This window comes from Pithys albifrons, chromosome 17 (genome assembly GCF_047495875.1).
Source record: "Pithys albifrons albifrons isolate INPA30051 chromosome 17, PitAlb_v1, whole genome shotgun sequence".
Lineage (NCBI taxonomy): Eukaryota > Metazoa > Chordata > Aves > Passeriformes > Thamnophilidae > Pithys > Pithys albifrons.
Window position 1 is genome coordinate 11,611,551 of NC_092474.1, and position 22,294 is coordinate 11,633,844.

General features: G+C 54.2%; 4 protein-coding genes across 6 annotated transcripts in view; 3 read left to right on the plus strand and 1 right to left on the minus strand.

Moving 5' to 3' along the window:
- The window catches only part of TAOK3 (TAO kinase 3), an 88,317-nt gene extending 80,773 nt beyond the window's left edge, over positions 1–7,544 (plus strand). For all 3 annotated transcript variants that reach the window (XM_071571685.1, XM_071571688.1, XM_071571687.1), the window contains 6 exons: positions 60–188; positions 1,131–1,334; positions 3,758–3,997; positions 5,177–5,389; positions 5,780–5,962; positions 6,067–7,544. In XM_071571685.1, coding sequence (XP_071427786.1) covers positions 60–188; positions 1,131–1,334; positions 3,758–3,997; positions 5,177–5,389; positions 5,780–5,962; positions 6,067–6,228 — 1,131 coding nt within the window. In that variant the 3' untranslated portion in view covers positions 6,229–7,544. The remainder of the gene's footprint in view (positions 1–59; positions 189–1,130; positions 1,335–3,757; positions 3,998–5,176; positions 5,390–5,779; positions 5,963–6,066) is intronic.
- An 895-nt stretch (positions 7,545–8,439) lies between these two features.
- Positions 8,440–10,911, minus strand: PEBP1 (phosphatidylethanolamine binding protein 1). Its single transcript, XM_071571706.1, has 4 exons — positions 10,712–10,911; positions 10,276–10,385; positions 9,589–9,689; positions 8,440–9,287 (listed from the first exon to the last, which is right to left on the minus strand). Exons 1-4 carry the CDS (start codon positions 10,844–10,846, stop codon positions 9,070–9,072), a joined length of 564 nt encoding a protein of 187 aa, XP_071427807.1. The 5' UTR covers positions 10,847–10,911; the 3' UTR covers positions 8,440–9,069.
- A 491-nt stretch (positions 10,912–11,402) lies between these two features.
- VSIG10 (V-set and immunoglobulin domain containing 10) lies at positions 11,403–18,901 on the plus strand. The gene is made up of 8 exons (XM_071571696.1): positions 11,403–11,789; positions 12,238–12,495; positions 16,001–16,282; positions 17,076–17,369; positions 17,518–17,628; positions 17,887–17,899; positions 18,010–18,170; positions 18,294–18,901. The coding sequence occupies exons 1-8, from the start codon at positions 11,495–11,497 to the stop codon at positions 18,350–18,352; spliced, it is 1,473 nt and encodes a 490-aa protein (XP_071427797.1). The 5' UTR covers positions 11,403–11,494; the 3' UTR covers positions 18,353–18,901.
- An 856-nt stretch (positions 18,902–19,757) lies between these two features.
- On the plus strand, positions 19,758–22,131 carry CFAP73 (cilia and flagella associated protein 73). The gene is made up of 7 exons (XM_071571709.1): positions 19,758–19,875; positions 20,380–20,515; positions 20,683–20,787; positions 20,855–21,055; positions 21,173–21,394; positions 21,661–21,819; positions 21,915–22,131. The coding sequence occupies exons 1-7, from the start codon at positions 19,817–19,819 to the stop codon at positions 22,008–22,010; spliced, it is 978 nt and encodes a 325-aa protein (XP_071427810.1). The 5' UTR covers positions 19,758–19,816; the 3' UTR covers positions 22,011–22,131.
- The last annotated feature ends 163 nt before the right edge of the window (positions 22,132–22,294 follow it).

Sequence of the window (22,294 nt, forward strand, 5' to 3'; positions counted from 1 at the left end):
CTGTACCTACTCCCTCACCCTTTGATTTTTTATTATTTTTTCTTCTCTGTACCTTGCAGGCAAAGGCAGCTGCAGCAGATGAAAAGAAATTCCAGCAACAGATTTTGGCTCAGCAAAAGAAAGACCTGACGACCTTTTTAGAAAGTCAGAAGAAACAATACAAGCTTTGCAAGGAAAAGATTAAAGAGGCAAGAAACCCTCATTTTCAGGGCTGAAGGGGTGTGGAATGAACACGGGCCAGTCTTTTGTTTCGATAAACCTGGACCAGCCCAGGGATTTAAGGGATACTGTCAGGCTTGGAAGCAAATTTAAATGCTCAGCACATGAACTTTGAGGAACTGGGAGCACCTGGCAGCATTTCCAGAAGAATATCTGAGGGTACTAGAGGTGCCTTCGTAACTTGCTGTAGAGCAGAATCTTTGAAACCAAGGGTGATGAGGGAAAATAGGACTTCACATAGAATTCTTCTTCCCCTTTTTCCTCATCTGTCTTTTTTTTAATTTAAGCTGTAAGTGATCAGAGCAGCCATTCAGTGTCCCTTGACTAAAAGCCCCATGATCACTTATAAGAATTAGAAAAACAAGTATATATAAAAACCTACTGTATGGCTAATGTGTGCCAAAGTGCATTATTTAAGTACAGTGTCCCCACCACACTGCAAATGTAATTTGCTGTTAAGAATGTAAAGGTGAGAAAATGAATAACAAGGAGCCCTTTTTATCTGATTTATAGAGAATCCAGCATGAGACCTGTTGAAGTAAAGCTTAAGACTCTTTATAGGACAGACACAGAGCTGGGAAGGGGTCTGAGGGGTCTGATCTGGTCTCCCTCCTGGGCAGCCAGAGCCTCCCCTGCTGTGGTGTGTTACTCTCTTTCCACTCTTTGCTGTTCAGCCCCCAGAATGTTTGTGTTCAATGGCCACTTTTCCTCCTCCTCTTGGTGTGGGTCATAACACAACTGTGGAGGCAGCAGGGCTGGGCATGGCTGAGTGATGGGTCTGGTTCTGCTGGCACCTGGTGCTGTAGTAGATTTTGGTGTCCTGAATGGCAGGGGAGTAGCCAGTGGCCAAAGGTCCTCCAAATCCAGTGTTTCCCTAAGGGAAGCCTTGTTTTGACCCTTTGTGCCTGCAGGAAATGAACGAGGACCACAGCACGCCCAAGAAGGAGAAGCAAGAAAGAATATCCAAACACAAAGAGAACCTGCAGCACACACAGGCTGAAGAGGAGGCCCAACTTCTCAGCCAGCAGAGACTCTACTACGACAAAAACTGCCGTTCCTTCAAGAGAAAAACGATGATCAAGAGGCACGAGATGGAGCAGCAGAACATTCGGGAAGTATGGCATTCCTTTTCCAAGCATTCCTTTAACTGCCTTAGCCTCATGGCTGTCAAACAGTTGCTGACTGAGGTTACATCTCCATGTTTCCAGTTGCTGAATAGAACGGAGAAAAATGTAGGGGAAAAGTTTGGGGAAATAATTTTCCACATAGCTTGGCTGCTTTGGTTGGCTGGGGAGGGGAGGCAGCAGTGACTGGCAGACAGAAACACAACATGGGCCACCCACTCTGGGCCTGATGCCTCATCTGAGCTCCCGAGTGTTGGATTTTGGGGGATCCTTTGGGCTGCCTTCACAGCACGAGGCAATTTGGGCCATGGTGAGGGCCATGGAGAGCTGTGGGATGGGGCAATAGTCTTTTGAGGAGGAGCTATTCCCATCCTGCTTTCCCTCATCAGTTACTGCCCTGTGCCTGTGGTCAAGTACCACTTTGGAGAAAGAGTTATTACTTGTTACTATTACTTTCTTACTATTAGATTTTTCTGTGGCCATCATTGTAGTTAGTATCTGATTTCTTCATTAATGTTATTTTTGGATAAAGACTATCAAATAAGAGGGTATTTTAGTGAAGACTGAGTGAGGAATGGTGAAACATATCTAACTGTGCATGGCCTGCTACCATCAAATTTCCCAGCTTACTTTTTACTTGTTCAGAGCTTTGCTGCCCTTGACTTCAGATGTGCCTGGGGCTGCTCAGCTGCTTTGCAAATCACATCCAGACATCTCAACTCAGGCACACTGAAAATGAATGACTGTGAAAAATCAGATTTAGGCACCCTTATCACAGCATGTAAGAGCTCTGTAGCAGAGATGAGAACAGAGTTCAGTTACCTAGCATGGCATTTAACCAGGGAACACACCCCTGAGCTCCTGCATTTAAGCTCTTAAGAGAGACCTAATTTTCAGAATGATCCAAGTGTTTATTTCCTGAAAATAAAAATCCCTTCTACTTCAAATGCACTGGATCAGACATCTGAAGTAAATAACACTTTCAAAATGCATTTTTCATTATATTTTAAGTAACCACAGAGGGTATTTTTGTGCAAGTGGGAAAGCGTTGAGAGAAGGGGAGTGACTGTGTGTGTTCAAGGCACGTGAACTGAAATCAGGTGTGGAATGGGCTCGAGAGGCTGAGCTGTCCTGAGATGAAGCAAACGTGCCACAGCCTGTTTGGTGTCCCAGCTGCCTTTGTGCCAGTGAGAAATGATCTCACATTTAATCCTGGCTGTTGGGGGCAAATTTTGCTTAAATGTAAAGACATGCAACACCCTCGTGGCCAAGAAGGCAGAGACAAGCCCAGACCCTGTTTTCTTGCCCATCCTCTCAGCTCAAACCTGCCCTAGTTGTAGTAGCCAGAGGGGCTGAAGTGCCTGTTTGCAGGTGCAGATGTTGAGAGACAACAGGATTACAACATGTGGGCAACAGCTCAAAATAATTAGATTTTTTTTGCTTCAGAAACTGGTTAGGCTGAGCCAGCACTGCCCCTTCCCTGTGCCAGGCACTGTGTGTGGTGTGGGGCAGCCCCGCTGTGCCTCTCTTACTCCAGGGTGGAGCAGAGAGGCTGTAAACCTGAGGGCTGGATCTGGGATGTACCAGCAGACCATCTGTGAAGGGCTCCAAGTATCAGCAAGGGGTACAGCTGGAATCACAGCTCCACGGAACTGGAGTCAGCTCCGTGCTCCACAGGTTGTGGCTGATACACTGAGACAGAAATACGAGCAGTAATCAGGGAGGGAACTGGTGTCTTCCACTTCCTTGGCTTTGTAGCTCAGTGTGGGTTATCCTGGCCTGTGGGTACCCCGTGCAGAGCTCTTGGTGCACACTGTGAAACCCTGTGAGCCTTGGGCTTTGTCCTCATTTTAAAAATGTGCTGCACCTTGGGCCAAAACCCACGTGGACAATTCTTTTTCTCACCTGAGGTGCTGGAGCTGGTCACCTCTGCTTTGGCTATTCTCGTGCAGGTGATCTGAGAGAAACCTCATTTCCAGTGCCAAGCAGGGGCACAGGGGAATTTAAACTAATAGGAGCCTTCAGTTCTGTCAGTCCCCCCCAGCCCTGAGTTTTATTCATTAAAATCTCCTGTGATTCTCAGCAGTCACTGAGGGCTTTTGTGGGGTCCCAGTGCCACCTGCTGGGGACTCCTGGGGCCATCACAGGCTGCTGGAGGAGTAGGGGATGGATGGATGGATGGATGGATGGATGGATGGATGGATGGATGGATGGATGGATGGATGGATGGATGGATGGATGGATGGATGTCACTATCAGCATCCCCACAGTGCTGCCGGGTTTGTTTCTCTGTAACATGTGAAGTCCTTGGTGTTGTGTAGACTGACCAGGACACTCAGCCTTGTGACCTCAACTGAGACATCCCGGGCGGAGAGTCGGTCCCTGCTGAGCCCTTGCCTTGTGCTCTGGTGCAGGAGCTGAACAAGAAGCGGACGCAGAAGGAGATGGAGCACGCGATGCTGATCCGGCACGACGAGTCCACGCGCGAGCTGGAGTACCGGCAGCTGCACACGCTGCAGAAGCTGCGCATGGACCTGATCCGGCTGCAGCACCAGACTGAGCTCGAGAACCAGCTGGAATACAACAAGCGGCGAGAGCGGGAGCTGCACAGGAAGCATTTCATGGAGCTCCGGCAGCAACCAAAGAACCTGAAGGTGCTGGAAGCTTTCCTTCCTCCCCCTCCTGCCTCTGTCCTGCCAGGCAGGCTGGACTGTGCTTGCTGCCACCTCCACACAGCATCCCTGCTGTGGGACCACTGCTCTCCACACCCTGTGCTCTCCCTTGCATCCCTTCCCTTTGCACAAGGCTGCTCTGGATAAGGAAGTTGTGGGCTGTGACAGCACAGAGCTCATGGAGGGGTTTTTAAGTGTTGTGCTAATTGAGGCTGCTGGGTAAAAATAGTCCAGCCCTGAGCAAAGTGTTACAGAATTTGCTTCTGATGAGTTGTGCTTTGTTAAGGCCCTCACTGGTGTCAGCCTGGAAACCTCAATATGGAGAGGGGTTGGGTGATGCTTTGACAGCCAAGAGAATGAGAGAGGACATGGGTGTACCAAGCACTGTGTGCTGCCCCAGTTTGGCTGCAGGCTGGTCACAGGGCTCTGAACTGCTCCCTGTGGGAGAGGCCTGTTCCTCCTCCCAGAGTCATAGAATTACGAACTATCCTGAGCTGGAGGGCACCTGCAAGGATCATCAAGTCCCAACTCCTGACCCTGCACAGACACCCCAATCCCACCCTGTCCTTCAGAGCATTATCCAAACACTTCTGGAGCTCTGGCAGCCTTGGGGCTGTGCCCACTGCCCTGGGGAACCTGGTCAGTGCCCACCACCCTCTGGGGGAAGAGCCTTTCCCTGAGATCCAACCTAACCCTCCCCTGACACAGCTCCAGCTGTTCCTTTGGGTCCTGTCACTTGCCACCAAGGAGAAGGCACATTGCTGTCACTCTGGCACACCCTTGCTAGTTCCCAGACCTGCAGCTCCCTTGTAGTGCATGGTTGAGGTGGGGAAGAAACAGAATGGAAAGAAGGCTGTGAAAAAGCAAACATGTTTTGGGAGGCAGGTGGCAGGTGATGGGCTGGGCAACCTGCAGGAAGAAGGGGTGGAGGATGGAAGTACTCTGGGCTGTGGAAGCCTGAGCAGGTGCTGTTCTTGGCCCAGCCAGGGCCTGAGCTGGTGCCCTTAGTTAGATCCCTGGTTAGAACCCTGCTCACAGGGTGCAGGTGACAGCACGGAGCACAGAGGAGCTGTGTTCTCACCAGCCCACCCATCTGGATGTACCATAACCTCTCCATCCCCAAAGCTCTTCGCACTCTTCACTTCGTTCCTTCCTTGGCAGGCTATGGAAATGCAGATCAAAAAGCAGTTCCAGGACACATGCAAAGTGCAAACTAAGCAGTACAAAGCACTGAAGAATCACCAGCTGGAAGTAACTCCAAAGAGTGAGCACAAGACAATTCTGAAGAGCCTGAAGGACGAGCAGACACGGAAGCTCGCCATCCTGGCCGAGCAGTACGAGCAGAGCATCAACGAGATGATGGCCTCGCAGGCGGTGCGTGGGTGTCCCTGGGCAGGGGGCTGGGAGGGGGGACAGTCAGGCTGTCAGGCCTCACAGCACACTGGGGTGGTCTTCTCCTGCCACTGGATGGTCGTGCTTGTAAGAGCTGTTTAAATAATGCAGCAGGTGCCACTTTCCCTCTTGGAATAAGGATCCTGCAGCATGTGCATCCTTTCCCTGCTGCCCCTCGTGCTGGGATTTTGAACTGGATCTTCCCCAAGGCTCTGCCTCTGTGAGCAGGGAAGCTGCTCTTCATGAAGCCCTTCCTGCCTTCCCAACACCAGAGGTTCCTGGCTTTGGGAAAGAAGAGCAGTGGGTCAGTAGTGTTGGAGCAGAGGAATTACCAGTGGAGGTCTGAGTGTTGTTTTCCCGATGCTCTTACAGCTACGGCTGGACGAGGCTCAGGAAGCAGAATGCCAAGCCCTGAGACTGCAACTCCAGCAGGAGATGGAGCTGCTCAACGCGTACCAGAGCAAAATTAAGATGCAGACAGAAGCACAGCACGAAAGGGAACTCCAGAAGTTGGAGCAACGGGTGTCGCTGCGCAGGGCACACCTGGAACAAAAGGTGCGTTCTGGGGCAGCTGTGGAGGGTCCCTGGAGCTGGGCTGGGACAGGGTGCTGTGCTGGGACAGGGTGCTGTGCTGGGGGTGCTGACTGTGCTTGTTTCAGATCGAAGAGGAGCTTGCCGCCCTCCAGAAGGAACGCAGCGAGAGGATAAAGTTTCTGTTGGAAAAGCAGGAGCGAGAGATTGAAACGTTTGACATGGAGAGCTTGCGAATGGGCTTTGGGAATTTGGTTACATTAGAATATCCCAAGGAGGACTATAGATGAGGTTAAATTTCTTTGCCATTTAAAAAACAAACAAAAAAAAAAGACAAAAAGCAAAGTAAGGATAAAACTTGCAAACCCAACATTCCCCATGTTGACGGGCGTGCTCTCTCTCTTTCTGTCTCTCTTACTGACATCGTGTCGGACCAGTGCCTGTATATTCTTACTCCATCAGGGGCCCCTTTCCCCCGTCACGTCCCGGTGCAGGACAGCTCCTGGCAGTCTTTTCCATAGTATGTCACAGTATTGATGTCTCTGTGCAATGATTAAAAATGTTTCAGTGAAAACTTTGGAGACAATTTTAATGGAGAAAAAAAAACTCAAGTGGATGTATGTTGCTTTTGAGCAATCACTCATTCTACCACCAATGAAAGTACAAGCAAAAAAATATTAATAATTAAAAGATATCTATGATCCCAGGGGGAGAGAGACTGAATCCGCAGCCTTACCTTAACTAGCTGCTGCATAATTTTATTTTATTTTTATTTTTTTGGTATTTATTCATCAGGAATAATTAAATAATAAAAAAATTTTATTAAAGATTGAAAAAAAATTTGATACATTTTACAGAAGAAAAAACCTAATCGTGCTGTACATATCAGTGGTGACATATTATTACTTTTTTGGGGGTGGGGAGGGGTGGGTGACGACGTGGTGATTTTTAGGAGAACCATGCCAGGGGCAGCAGGGACGAGCCCTCGCCCCTTGGCATATTCTTGATTGTATCATAATCATTTTCTGCTGTCGCAGAGAATGTGAATACACTTAAATGAGCCCACAGGATCCCAGTAGCACAAATTGGGCTTTGTCAAATCGTGTATTTTGTGTATAGAAGGAATTTAAGGAGAGCTTTTACTTATTTTCATATTGTATTTTAACTGTTTCTCTGATCAAAAATTTTTTTACTTCTTTCCCCCCCTCCCTCCTGCTCCAGCCACCCCCCACTCTCCAGTTCTGTTCTGGAGCTCAACACTCTCTGTTAGATCATCCCAGCCCTTTTGAGTTTTTCTTTTATTTTGGGGGGTTTTGTTTTGGTTTTGTTTTTTTTTTGTTCCTCCCCCAAGTCCACCCCCAGCCCCATGATTTTGGTCATAAATATTGCATTATTCACACTTTCAAACTGTGTATTTTCTTACAATAAAAAGAGGAAAAAAAAAGGCTTTACTTCTTTTGCATGCACTTTAAAAAAAAAAGACAACAACAAAAAAAAGGACAAAAAACCAACAAAACAACAAAAACATTTTTTCAGGTTCCAGGGAAGAGCATGAATAACTGTCAGAGCTTTTAATTATATTTGTAAATAAAAGTGTTCATCACAATGCCTGGCTGTGTCATTGTGGGAGGTGCGGCTCGTGGCCCAGCACAGGTGCAGGGTGGGGATGGGGAGGTGACACATTCCCCAGGTGTCATTCCACAGGTGTCCCTCAGCCTGAGGCTGGAGGAACCTCAGGGCTCAGTTCTAAACCTGTTTTCCTGACAGTGGTGATTTTTAGGGGAATGGATTGTGGCTCATTTATGTCCTGCTTCCAGCCGGAGCAGTCCCATGTGAGCACTGCTCCAACCTCAGTCTTGTGGGTCTTGGTCTTGAACAGTTGGGGATGTTTACCTGAAATACCATCAATCCTGTTGAAATGTTTTAATGAATCGGCAGGAAAACTGCCCTGGGGCAGACACCACCCCCTTTTCAGTCAGGGAGTCCCTGATTTTCACAGGGCCACTGTTGGTTCCTCTTTGTCAGACCATGTCAGTGCAGACTTTTGAGACAGCAGTTAGAAAAAAGTTGGGGAGGGTCCTGGTTTCATGAAGTTCAATTGCAATGGCTTCATCTTTTGTACCCTTTTGTAGCCATCAGGCTGGACCAAAGGCTCATTCACTCCCAGTGCAAAGCTGGGAGGGGTGGAAACATCTGGGACCTGCAGCTTGGCTGGGGAAGTGGCTTCAGGTCAGTAAAGCTGGTGGTGGGATTCAGATGAGGGGGGTGGGGCCCCTGCAGAGGGAAGGACTGGGGCTCCTTAGGACAGGGACTAAAGGCAGGTAAAGATGGAGAGACACGACTGCTTTGAGCTGCATCCCTCCAACACTGCTGTGTTCCTGGAGTGGGAAGTCCCTGCCACTGGGTTCAGGCTCTTCCCAGCAGGACAGGAGCCCTAAATCATCAAGCTTCTCCTCTGAGTACTCCCCTCGTCCCCCAAGAAGACAACCAAGCACACCACACACCTTGGTAAGTTTTTAATGCACTGTGAGCAAAAAGCACGGTAACATCAGGTCACCACAGGACTGAACAAAACAAAGTGGTCTCAGCTTTGAGTGGCAGCAGAGAACAGAAGTAGTGCTCTAGACCAGCTCCTGCCTCCCCTTAGAGCTGCAACTTCACTACTGAAGTGGAGGCACTGGTCAAAAGTTGAAGGGAACAACAAAAAAATACAGGGAGGAAGAGGAGTTTCCCTTAGACTGCCCTTTCCTCTCCTGGAAAAGGGAGTCTCCACAGCCAGCACTAGCCAAGAAGTGGTTTTGTACCCATACCCCTACCTCCTAATGCCATCCCAGGACAGCAGAGACACCCTGAATTGACACTAATTCACAAAGACTTCTGCTTCCCTTAAGCAGGTCAGTTTGGAGGGAGTGGCCCTTGCAGGGACAGCTGTCAGCAGCTCTAGCGAGGATCACCTGTACAGTGGGAGTCAGCACAGGCCTGGACACACGGACACGGAGCAGGGACAGTGACGGGGTTACAGCTCCAGCGGCCAGAGCAGGACAGTTGGGTTCAACTCACTAATCAAACAAAACTACAGTGCTGTGCCCGATCCACAGGGCCCACAGAGTGCTGCTCCACATCCCCTGTCTCTACTTCCCCGACAGCTGCTCGTAGAGCTTGGGCACGTAGTCATCCCACTCTGCCTGGTAGCAGGTGCCCGCCACCGGCACCCCCAGCCCGTACTTGCTGCGGAAAGCGGCCACCTTGAACTTGCCTCGCTTGTCCCCGGAGCGGTTGGACAGGACGGGCTCGTTGCAGGAGAGCTGCTTCGGCTGCTCGTACACCAGCCACACGTAGCGGTGCAGCCCTGCAGGAGGGACAGCGTTACCACACCGGGCACCCCGAATTCCAGGGTCCCAGGGGTGCTCTGAAGTGACCCCCGGAGGTGCCCTTGTGCTCCAGGATCAGGCTAAGGATGATGGAGCTTAAGGCAGCTTAGAGAAGATGCACCAGATATGCTCAATACGTGCTCGTGCTGGCTGTGGCTACATGCAGCCACGAGCAATCCTGCATGGATAGTTTCCACAGCCAGTGTCCTGCTGGACTCCCCCTACCCCTGTGCAATGTGTTTGATCCACACTTGGGAGCTGCTGCAGACAGGTACTGACCTGTTCCCTTGGGAGGCCCGGAGCCAACGTAATCCGACAGCACAGTCCCACTGCCCACGTTGTTGCCTTTCATGTTGGTCACTAGAAAGTGATGCCATTCCCTGAAAGGAGAAGGCACAGCCCCAGGTAAGTCCCTTTATCACTCCAAGCTGCTGCTTTTCTATAAGACTCTCAGTGAAGGGTAAGTGAACAGCTGCCACTGCTGGTTTGCCAAACCCAGAGAGCAGCAGTCCCAGAGCAGGTACTGTTCCTTTGGGATGCACAACCTGCCAAAACCAGCTCCATCAGCTTGCCTTGTGGCTGTGGGAAAACCACAGCCTGGCCCCCGAAAGTGGATATTCCACATGCCTCTGAGGCTGACTTGAGAAAAGTGAGGTGGTCCCAGGTTTAAGACTCCACCACCAGCACAGACAAACCTAATTCCAACTCACACATGGGCCAATTAGAGCAAGCAGCAGATGCTGTGCTGCTCCAGACCTCTAAACAGCCCTGGCAGAAGCAGCTGCTCCCCCCCATGCTGTCCCCGGCTCAAGGAGAGACGCAAGGGCACTGTTTCTATGCCAAGCCACAGTCCCACTGATGCACCTCAGGCGGAGCACAGTCCCAACCTCCTCCTAATCCTCTGCTCAGCCCAAGAGGGATGTTCCATTTTCCCCAGGCAAGACAGAGAGCTGCCCATCCCCATACCTGAACTTTGGGTCCTTCCTACTGGGCGCATCAGGGTCTGTGAGAACCAGAGTGTAAAGCTTCTGGGGATCGCAGCCATCCCACTCGATGCTGGTGGGGCGATTTTGGACCTGCAGGGGTGACCGCGTTAGCACCAGTCTCGTTGCCCGCGCCAGCCACCTGCCCTGCACACGGGGCCACCTGTGCCCAGTGCTGGCTGCGACACCCGAAGGGTCCAAAGCTCGTGACAGCTCGCCCAGGCTGTGAGAGCCGCGGGCCTCCTCCCGTGGCACGGCCACATCCGTACCAAGCTGGACAGCAAAGCTCAGCCCCTCCCTCTCCCCGCGCACCCGGTGAGGCCCCGGCAGAAGCTGCGGGACATACGGCGTAAGAGGCCCGGCCGCCTCCCGCCATTTTGCCGCGGCACCCCCCGAGCGCGGGGCCGGACGCTGCTCACCTGAGTGGGCGTGAGCACCTTGCCCAGCTCGTCGATCTCCACAGAGCCATACTTAACCCGCAGCGGGTGCGCCGGCTTCTGCTCCACCTCGGCGAGGCTCAGCGGCCCGTCCCACTGCCCCAGGTCCACCGGCATGGCTATGGTTGTGACTGTGGCTATGGCTGCGGCTGCGGCGGCTCCGCGCTGCCCGCCCCCCGCGCCCATTGGCGGAGGCGCCGCCACGCTCCGCTCCCATTGGTGAAGACGCACCGCCGGCCTCCCCCTCGCCAGCTCTATGGCGCCCCCCGGCGACGCCGCAGCCGATTGTGCCCGCCCAGGGAGGGAGGCCGAGCTCTGGTTACCTGGGGCAGCCTTGCAGCCCTGCCGCTAATTAGGTTAATTGATAATTAATGTGCCAGAGCCCAGTGGGGCAGCCCCGTGCATATGAGCGTTCTGCTGCACGCGCGCCGTGCGTGATGTCCATGTACGTTCGCCAGGTGTAACATGGCCTGGAGAAACCCAAGAATACCTGAATACTTTGTAGGTCTTGCTGGAGGGTTACATACAGTAACGTTTTATCACCGCTCTTCCCGCTCCACTCCTTGGAGGGTGTCTCCGACTGGGTGAATTACGAGCTCTCAGAAATGGGGTTCGCTTACCACTTGGGTTTGCCCTCAGGCAAAACACCATTCTCCGTGTGTTAAACACTCCCGGTGCATGGGCGGCACCTGCGGGCAGCGCCGCGGCCCCGCGTCTCTGAGGGCCCGCCCGACATGGCGAGGGAAGGCGTGAGGGGACCCCAAGATGGCGGGGGGGGCGCCCAAGATGGCGGCAGCCCACGATGGCGGCCCTGAGGCGGCGGCGGCTGAGCCGGGACCCCTTGACGGGCCCCGGCGGGCGGGCGGGTCCCCCCCGGCCGGGTCCGCCCGCTCTCCCTGCCCTGCCCGCTCGTCGGGGCGGGGGCCGGGGCCGGGCAGCGCCGCCTCCCCGGGGCTGTGGCAGCGGCACTCAGCCATGCAGCTTCCCGGCGGGACGCCGCCGGCCCGGTTCTTCCTCGCCCTTTGCGTCTGGAGGCTGGTGCCGCGCCGGGAGGCCGCAGGTAGCGCGGGCTGAGGGGAGGGGAGCAGGAGCTGTGTCCCTTGTCCAGGCCCTGTGTCTGCGCTGGATGTTTTTGGGCATCGTGGAGGTCCCTCAGCAGTCCCTGGAGGTCCCTCAATTGTCACTGGAGGCCCCCTCAGCAGCCCCTGAGTGTCCCTCAGCAGGCCCTGGAGATCCCTCAGCAGCCCCAGGTGGTCCCTCAATTGTCTATGGAGGCCCCTCCGCGGTCCCTGGAGGTCCCTCAGTTGTCCCTGGTGTTCCCTCAGCTGTCCCCAGAGGTCCCTCTGCTGTCCCTGATGATCCCTCAGCAGCCCCTGGAGGTCCCTCAACTGTCCCTGGATATCCCTCAGGAGTCCCCTCACAAGTTCCTCAAAGGGTTGATAATATGTCACATATCGCAGTCTTTGCCCCTTCCCTACATCCCTAACACTGTCCCTTCTCTTTTCCAGGAACAGATGAAGTGGTGTTTGGGCAGGTCGGGGGGAGCATCCTCCTTCTATGCCGCAACGTCTCCAAGGAGGCGACGGAGGTGGTCTGGTTCCAAGGGGATCCGAGAGCTGCCTTCCCACCGGACGTCCGCTTTTCCCTCGTCAACAACAGCTCCCTGAGCATCACGGAGCTCCGAGTGCAGGACCAGGGCAACTACACCTGCAAGGAAGTGCTGAACGAGACACACCATGAGCACAGGGTCCAGCTCCTGGTGGCCAGTAAGTCAGTCCTGCAGCTGAGCTTCCTCCCCTCCATCTCACAGGTCCCTGAATTCATCTAGCACTGGTGGAAAAATAATATTTAAAAAAGTGTAAGGTGGCTTTATCATGCAAGATCTCTCTCATGTCCACTCACAAGCACCAAAACGTGTGTCTAAATGACCTGCCATGAGTCAGGTGTGAGCGATGCAGGGGGTGAAATGCCAGCTGTTGAGTTCTCACTGTGTCCCTTCAGTTTCTTCTTTGCTGGTGATAAACAAGGTTTGGGGCAGATCTTCCATTTCCTGTAGCTGTTCCAGGGTGTAGCTGTTCCCTTTGCCTTAGAATCCGGCTGACTTGAGCCTTCATAAACCTCGGGTTGGCGGCTGCTGCTCAGGGTCTTTTTTCCCTGGAGTGGAATACACGTTGGAAAGGGATGTGCTGTGCCATTCCTTGGTGCCATCATTTTGGTGGGAGAATGGAGGGTCCCCAGCTGTTGAGTCTTACAGCGCAGCCTTCTGCTATCAATGGAAGCACCACATTCCTCAGATTTACTGCTGGCAGCAGTGTCCTGGGACCGTCCCTGTTACCAGCACAGGCTGTTTCTTCAGCCCTGTTTTGCCTTTTGGTGCTCTCTCCCATGTCCATCTCTATTTGATTCATTCATTCTCAGAAATCTTCACAGCAAGTGTGGAAGTTCAGGCTGGAGAATGCTCAGGTGGATTAGTTTGCTCTCATCTACAGCTGGTGCAGGTCCTTCCTGCTTGTGCCAGGGAACTTTTTTCTTGCCTGGATTCCTCAGGTATTCCATGGAAACAGCCCTCTCCAGATTAGCAGGTTCTGTGGCTGGTGCCACTCTTGGTCACTTCAGGATTGAGAAGGGGGAAAGTTTGCTGCCAGTTTGCCCATTTCACTGACCCTCCATGCCCTCTTGGCCCCTTCCTTTGTTGCACTTCCCTCAACACCTGCCATGTGTGTGAGACCTGTCTGCTGTTTGCCTTCGGTGTGTTCCTTCCTGCTCCGTGTGTGTAAACATTGTACCTGTTTTGTACAGATTAAATCTCTGAAAGTTTACAGGTATAAAAATTTCCTTCCTGCAGCAAGGAAAGTTCAGATTGGGTGTGAAAGGTCACACAGAGGTCTGGAGCAAAGGAATCAAACTCCACATTGCTTCAGGTAATGTTTATGTGGTCACTGGGCTTGGGAGGTGGCAGCCCCAAATCTGGAGCACTGGAGCAAAACAGGAGCAAACTCTATTTATGATATGCCAAGTGTTGGTGCTGCACTCTGAACTTCATTTATTAGCCTGGTATTAATGTGTCAACTAATTTCTAAATATAACAAAGGTGGTGTGGAACACTGGCATATCTATAAACAACTTGGTGTGGGCTAGAGGGAACCTTTTTGGGCACAGACTTGTCACTGCTGTAAATTAACCTCTTGGGATCTGTAGGGGCTTTGTTTGGAAATTACCAGCTGACAGTCTTCAACCCATCCCATGGGTAGTACCACAAAGTTCTATTTTTGTTTAAAAATGCTCTTAACCATCCCCCTTCCCAAGCTGTAGAGTAAATACCGTAGTGACAGGACAAAGGTGCAGCCCTGCCTTGAGCTGTGGTTGTGTGTTTGTTTTGGATGGGAAGCACCTGGTGTGAAGGAGACGTGCAGTTCCACACCTCCCAGGGATTCCTTGGCGTGTCTGTGTGGGGTTTGATACAAGCACTGTTGGCTCTTCTGTGGGTCAAACCACAACGGGTCCTTTTTGCTGATGTTTTGTGAGGTTTTATGAGGTGGGGTGGAGGTTTTTAGGTGTTTTTCACATTTGAGGAGCAGATCTGTGTTATGTTGAGACAGAGTTGTACTGGGACAGCCTGGGAGTTCAGAATGTAAAGCTGGTGGCTTCAGGAGGTGTGATTCCTGGGGCCAGCACTGAAAGTGCAGCTCTGACTGGACATTCTGGAAGGTCCATGTGCACCTGGATATCCTCAAATGCCTCTGTCCACCTGAACATCCTGGAATGGCCGTGTCCACCTCAGTATGGGACAGTTCCTGGTGGTTCAGGCTGACAGGTTGCTCTGTTAACCACAGCCAGGATTTGGGATCCTCCCCAGAGCTGGGACAGAGGAGTGTTGCAGAGAACTTTCTTGCCAAAGCTGGGTTGTTTCCAAGATCACATAAGATGTGTGTGTGTAGTTCCTGAAGAGCCAAGCCCCAGGAAGGCATGTCCTTACAGCTCACATGGGGGTTTACCATCATGGGTTTTGTTTGGGCTCACGTTATTTGAAAGTCGCTTCAATAAACACTCCACAAAATAAGCTTGATGCATCCCACTGCAACCTCTGTGGGGCTGCAGACCTGGTGTGGGGCTTGCTTTGGTCTCATCTCTTGGTGGGGTCTTGTTCAGCACTGGATTAGGCACACACAGGGCCATGGCATGTTAAATCTGCCTGGATCAGAGTCCAGAATCCCTATGGCTGTTAAACAAGCACGTGTGGGGATCAGTGTGTGGAAGGAGGAGACAACTGTGCCTGAAACATGAGCCCTGCTCTGCCCTGCCCGAGGGGATTGCACTTGGCTCTCTGTTGGCTTCTGACCCACTCCTGTAGGCGTTCCTGGTGTTAATGCTGTGGTGGTTGGGAAGGGGACCTGCCCTACCTGTGTTCTTGGCTGAAGTTTGTCCCCACTGCTGTGGGTGCCAGAGGTGCTGGGAAGGAGCGGAGCACACCTGGTTTGGCCTCAGTGTCACTGACCCTGAGAGCTGGAGTCACCAGGATCCCTGTGGGCAGAGCTCTTGTAGCCAGGAACAGCTGCTTCCTCCTCCACCGATGGGCTCGTGGCTCTGAGAAGCTGGCTGGTTGTCTCTGGGCAAGAACCCTGATGTTTTCTGTGTCCCTTTGGGAAATCACAGGATTGTTAGGGTTGGAAGGGACCTCTGCAGATCACCCAGTCCAATCCTCTTGCAAAGGCAGTGAGCAGGTGACACAGGAACTCAATGATGTGGGTTTGGAATGTCTCCAGAGCAGGAGGGTCCACACCTTCCCTGGGCAGCCTATTCCAGTGCTCTGCCACCCTCAGTGGGAAGAAGTTCTTCCTCCTGTTGAGCTGGACTGTGTTCTTGTATCAATGTCAGGGAGAGGCAAAACTTTATTCTCAAGTAGTTTGATTCAGTGTCCCCTCTTGTAGCTGTGATGTGAGGACCAGGGCAGTGTGGAGTTTTCTTTTTCCCACTGCATTTTTAGGTGTTTATCTCATTTCCATTGGATTAATCCGTGGCAATAATTTTCTCCTCCCTCAAGGCTTGGCTGTGGGGGCTGTGACACCCCCTTTTTGATCTCTGTCATTTGTCACTCAAAGCTGTGCTACCCTGAGACTGTGAGCCACAGGTCAGGTAGCAATACTGGCAGAGAAATCAGGAAGATTTTCAAGGGGAATGATGACAAATGAACACTTGCTGGAGTTCCAGCCCTGAGATGCTGAGAGTTGTGACCTGGAAGTGTTTCTGACCATGTGGTGTTCTTGCTGACAGATCCACCACAGTCAACCCCAAAGTGCTGGGCTGAGACCTCCTCATCGGGGCTGATGCTGCAGCTGTTTTGCAGCTGGCCTGGGGGGTACCCCCACCCCACCCTGCACTGGAGAGAGGAGGGGCATGATCTGGAGAACTCCAGCTGGGTCATCAGCTCCACCAGCTCCTCAGACACCCACGTGGAGACCCTGAACAGCTCCCACCTCTCCCATGGCAAAGTCTTCAAGTGTGTTGGCAGCCACGTGGTCAAGCAGGAGCAGTCTGTGTGCACTGTGGAGCTAAGTGAGTTGATTTGCTGCCTCATTAACAGTTACTTTGGCTGCTAATGGTGGGGCAGGTGGGTACCCTGGTCATTCCCTGCCCTCAGGAGCACTAAGATGGTCAGGGAAGGCACGAGGCATCATGGCAGGGCTTGGCTTGTGCAGCAGTGACAGCACAAAGCACAGACATTGTGTGGCTGAGATCCATCATGGTATGGTTGCAGGTGAGCTGTGTTTTGGGTCCATCTTCAGGGGACCAAAATCTTAGCACAGCAAGGTTTTCACCTGTGAAAAGCTTTTGCACACACCTATGTGAAAGTGAGAGGTAATTTTAGTGCCTTGTTCAGTCTGAGATTGTTTGATAAGGCCGAGGTTACAGGAGAAGTGTCATGTGTGCCCCCAGACCCTTCAGGCATCTTAAGGATCTGTCCAAAGTGGCTTTTGAAAACACAGACTGTGTTTATACTCCAGGGGTTTTAAGGGCTTCACAAGGGCTCTGCTGATCCCAAGGAAACCTCCTGGGCTGCCTTTCTCCCCTCTACCATCTTCCCTCTGGTTACCCTCAGACCATTCTTCATTGGGCATATAATGACAGGTGTCAGAAGGGATTGAGCACCGTGGAAGCTGCTCAGCTCAGTCCTCAGGAGCCTCCTGAGTGAGCTGAATGCTGAACCCACAGTGCTCACCCACCAGACTCCTGCCTGGTTCCCTTTTGTTAATGATTATTAACAGTCAGATGGTTGATTGCTTGTTATGTTAATTGCCTCCATTCCCTCCTTGACTCCTGGTTTTCTCTTTTCCCTTGGACTGTTCAGAAATCCCTTCACTGGAGTCAGAGCCCCCCAAGACCTGCTTTGTGGGTGACAATGTGACGCTGACATGCCGTGTGACCGAGAGCACGCCGGCGGCGCGGCTGACCTGGCTGCGGGACATCACCCAGCCAGAGGTGGAGATCCAGCCTGGAGGGAGGTTCCTCATTGCCCAGGAGGGCAACGTGTCCCGGCTCACCATCCAGAACTGCTCCCAGGGCACTGATGGGGGCTGCTACGTCTGCAAGGCCCAGAACCCTGTGGGGCTGAGGGAGCTCTTTGTCTGCCTGACGGTGAAGCGTGAGTGGGGCTGCCATGGCAGGGACTTGGGAGGGATTGGGGACACTGCACGTTTGCCACTAAGAACCTGCTTCTTGACTTCCACTGGGAATTCCACATCCAACTGTGTCTCCATGACAAACTGTCCTCCTGTGTCTCCTCTCTGCAGAGCCAGTGAACATTGTTGGGATCGTGGGTGCTGTGGTGGTCCTGTTGCTCCTGGTTATTCTCACCATCACTGGGGTCATCTTGTACTACAATCCCCTCTTGTGCCTGAGAGGTAGGGAGAGATTCCTCCTTCCTGGGGTGGCCTGGTTTATTCCTAACCTGCCTGTTCCTCTAGGTGTGCTGGAGTCAGTCAGGGTTGCATGTGTGGGCAGGTCACCTTCATGTCTGTGCCTCTGCGTGGGGACTGTCTGGTCACTGGCCGCCCCACATGGAGGCACAGACATGGAGGCAGGATTGGCCCAGTAAAACCAGTAGCGCTGCCCAAGGGGACTGGTTTCTAACACTGTCTCTTCCCTTCTCTCCCATTCAGGTGCCGCGTTCAGGTGAGTGTCAGCCCAGTCCTTCGTGGCCTCACTAGTCTGCCTTCCTGTAAGGCAGGGAGCAGTCACCCCTCTGCCCTTCATCCTGCCTCCATTTGCTCTACTGTTCCCAGGAATCCAGACTTAGGTGATGTCTTAGTGCTGGTGGACTCAGAAGATGATGAGGAGGGGAAGGGGGATGAGGAGACCACGAGCAGCTGTACCAAGCAGGAGGCAATGGCGCTGGTTGATGGGAACAGTGCCCAGGCTGCTTATCTGAACTACCTCACAGAAGGTGAGCCCTAGGGCTGAGCCACCTGCTCCCTACTAAGCTATGAGTTTTGCTGGAGCACCTGCTGGGGAGGGAGGAATTCCTGCTGGCTGTAGGTGAGATGCTGCTGGTTTGTGCCCTGCATAGGTGACGATGGAGGGGTCTCTCTAGAAGAAGTAAGGGGAAAAGAGACACAAGGCTCATAACTTCCATCCCTCCTGGAGGAAGCACGTGGAGCTCCAGCTGGAATCCAGCATCAAACACGTCCTCATTGCATGTGACTGTCAGAGTCCTGCAATGGGCCAGTTCAGTCAGAGCCTTCCCACTCCTTTCTCTACTTGGTCCCTGCACAGTTTGACTCCGTCCTTCCCCAGCCACGTTTCTCCATTTCTCTCCTCTCTTTGTGTTCCTTTTTGTCTCAAGTGTCCTTAAAACAAGGTGACACCCAGCACAGGCAGAGTGTGGGAACATCAACCCGCTCACCTTGGTGCCTGTGACGGACTTGAATTGCAGTGTGGGATTCTGGCTCAGTCCCCATGAGCAGTGCTGGATGGAAAAAGTTGCCACGGGACCACAGTGGTTCCAGAATAAGAGTAGGAACAACAGGCAGGATGTAGGTGACACTGACTCTGGGGAGGCTGGATTGTTTTGTTATAAATATTTTTCCCCTGTTCCTTCTGAAGTGTTGCTCCGTGTCTAAATTGGGAGTTAATCCATTCCTTGAAGTGTGGCTTTGAGGGGGTTGCCTGGCCATGATGAAAAGTATGGAGGGAACTTATACAGAGAGGGGATGAGGGAAGCAGGATCCACACAGAATCAGGGGAACTGTGGGGTGGGTGACAGGGTGAGGATGGGCAGGAAGGGGTGGAGGGTCAGACCCAGTCTCAGCACCCTGCAGGCTAAAGGGAGAGATGAAAAGGCACAGATGGGCAGCAGAGGGGAGCAGAGAGGGATCTGAGCATGCATGGAGGGAGTAGGGGTATTGACACATGCATGGGAATGGCCCAGTGGAGCAGGGTGGGGTAGGATGGGGGAGTAGAGGACACTGCAAGACGGGACAGGAGTAAATTAAAGCAAGGAGTGGTGCAAGAGGGTGTGTAGAGTGATGGAGGAGGGAGTGAGTGCATGCAGGTTAATGGGGGGGCCATGACCATTTTGCATGGGGACATGAAGGGGTTCTGATGCCATATAGAAGGGTAACATTCCTGGGGCATGTGGAGGTGACAGTGTGTACACTGTGGGTGAAGTCGGGGGTCTGACCCATCCCTGGGATGTAATCCCAGTAGTGTGAGCTAGAGGGGAGCTGGTGGGGCACAGCAGGGTGGGGACACCTGAGCAGTTGGGGTCTGGCTGTGCACAGTGGACTCTGAAGGGCTGTGGAGCCTGAAAGGAGGGTTCTGAGGGGCTGGACTGGGGTCTGAGGGCTGGAGGGGAATGGAGTGTGGGTGTGAGGATGGAGTGTGGTTAGAGGGCTGAGAGGGGGATCCACCTGCAGCTGTCCCCAAGAAGCCCTAGTGCATTCCTGGTGCTCAGAGCCATGCCAGGAAAATCCCAGGGAGCTGCAGGAGCCTCTGGCTGCCCCTGGCAACAGTGTTGTGCTGCTGCCATCTCGTCTGCCCCGGTCCCAGCTCCTTCACAGGCCCTGGGGCGAAGAGGAGCCACCGGCCAAGATGGACTCGGACCTGGAGGAGCATTTACGTGCGGCTTTTCGGGACAAGCTGCCGCTGCTGTGAGTGAGCCCCCTCTGTCCTGCCCGGGATGGGCAGCACTCCGGCGGTGGGAGCTGCTGGCTGGAGCAAAGCGAGGGGTTGGCAACGGGGCCAGCACGTCCTGTATCCCCGGGGGTCTCGGTTTGTGTTCCCATCTCTGGGTGCCACTGCCGGGGTGGGTGTCACTGGGGGGGTGCTGTGTCCCCAGCTGGGGCTCCCAGGGAGGAGGGCACCCCAGCTATGGGATTGCCCAGGGTCTAACCAGAAAGCCGAGGTTGTGCCGTGCCTCGTCCTTCCCCGTGCTGGCGCTGGGGGTCTCCAGCTGTGGGGAGGCTGAAGTGGGAGGGATGGGCAGAAACAAGGGTGGGCGAGAACCCGAATGCGGATAGAGACAATCCTGTTGTGTCCCGCACACACGTGGGGTGAGCCGAGCTCCCCACGCTGAGCTCTGCCGGCAGTGGGGGTCCATAGGGGTCCTGCCCATGCCACGGTGGTAGATGCCCCTGCCTGGGCTTTTTCCCCAGCCATGTTGAGCTCCGTGCAGCCCACGGCAGGACGGTGCCAGCGCGGGATGCAGCCACTCTGCTGCCCTCCACTCGCGTACTGCTGAAGAGGCGGGAGGTGGCAGAGGTGGAGCAGGAGCTACAGAGCAAGCGGGAGGTAAGGGCGGCCCCAGCCCCTCCGTGTTTCCCCTCCCCGGGGGCTGTGGTGTACCCTAGAGACAGACAGCAGGCATGTCCCCAGCTGTGCATGGGCTGGCACCCATCCCCATCTCTCGTGGACCAGCACAGCGCGATGCTGCTCCTAGCAGCCGGTTGCTCCCGCAGGATTTTCGGCAGAGGATGGAGCGCCTGGCGCAGCGCCGGGAGCTGCTGGCTCGGGGGGAGGAGGAGCACCGGGATGTCGTCCGCAAATTCGACGCCTCCCAAGAGGTGCCGGGACGGGGGCCGGGGCCGGGCTGGCCGCGGGGACCCCGCTGAGCCCGTCCGTGCCCCGCAGGCTGCGGCGGCGAGGCGGGAGCGGGCGCTGCGGCGGGCGGACGAGGAGCGGGCGCGGGCGGAGGCTCGGAGGGCAGAGGCCGCCCGTCTGCACGGGGAGCTCGCGGGGCTCCAGCAGCACAGGGAGCGCCTGGCCCGCCGCCTGCGAAGCCTCCGCCCCTTCGGGGACTACTTGCGGGACGTGCTGGCCAGCACAGGGCAGGTGAGCGTGGGGTCCTTCGGTGCCACCCTGCGTGTCCCCAAGCTCTTTGTGCAGGGTCAGCCCTGTCCAGAGCAACAGCAGCTCTCGCAGCCTCTCAGCCCCCCTCTCGCTGCCCAGTTCCAGGATGTGCTGGCCATGCTGATGCACTTCAGAGTGCTGGCAGAGGCACGGGCAGCTCTGGCACAGGAGGCAGAAGCTGGGCAGGAACGGCTGGCCCAGGGAAGGGCACGACTCCAGCAATACCAGGAGGAGGCCAGCACTGAGCTCCAGGGCACCAACAATGAGCTGGCCCAGCTTCGCACACGCCTGGAGGCCACTCACCAAGAAGTGCTCCAGTGGGTAAGAGGGGACGTGGAGTGACCCAGGTGCCCCCCAAGGGAGAGGGGCAGCAGCACAGACCCCAGGTGTGCTGCAGAGGAGAGATGCCCAAAGTGGTGGTGGTGCTGGTAGGCTGGGCTGAGCTGAGGGTCCCCACATGCCCAGAAAGCAGCAGCTCTGCATGGGGGGATGCACAGCCAAGACTCGGGTTCCCCTGTCCTGGTCTGGAGGGTGCAGGACCCAGGGCAGTGGTTGGGGGTGCCCAGGGCTTTGTCTGTGTTCCTCAGGAGTCCTGCTGGGCCCATGCCCAGAGCACAGCCACTCAGAAGACCCTGTTGCTGGGGCAGATCAAGCTGGCTGTGCTGAACCTCTTCCAGCTCTCCACTGCACGGCTCAGGATCCCCATGGATGTGGCCATGGAGGACACCGAGGCCCAGCTGGACATGGTCAGTGCAGCCCTCTCTGCTGGGCAGCAGGGCTGGGGGACAGAGGGACATTCTTGTCCATGGATGGCTGTGGCATCAGGCTCCCATCTCTGCAGTTGCTGCTCTGTATGCGGGGCCTGACTGACATCTGTGCCACCAGAACCCACCCACCACGCCACAGGGGTGCCAGGCTGTCTTGGGGTCAGGAATAGCTCCTGGGCACCTGTCTGCTCCTGGGGCTATGGAGATGCTGCCAGGGCCAGAGTGGCCCTGGGGATGGAGGTCACTTCCTGACAAGTCTGGGAACTCCACCACGAGAGGCAACATGGACAACTGTGGCACAGGCACACTGGAGTGACACTGCTCCAGAGCAGGACCAGGGCACCCCAGGCAGGGGGAGGAACAGTGAGCTGCTGTTGATATCTCCAAAGGTGTCTCCCATCAAAATATATCCCAGCTGTGGAGATGCAGCACCTGCTTGTTTTAGGACTGTGCC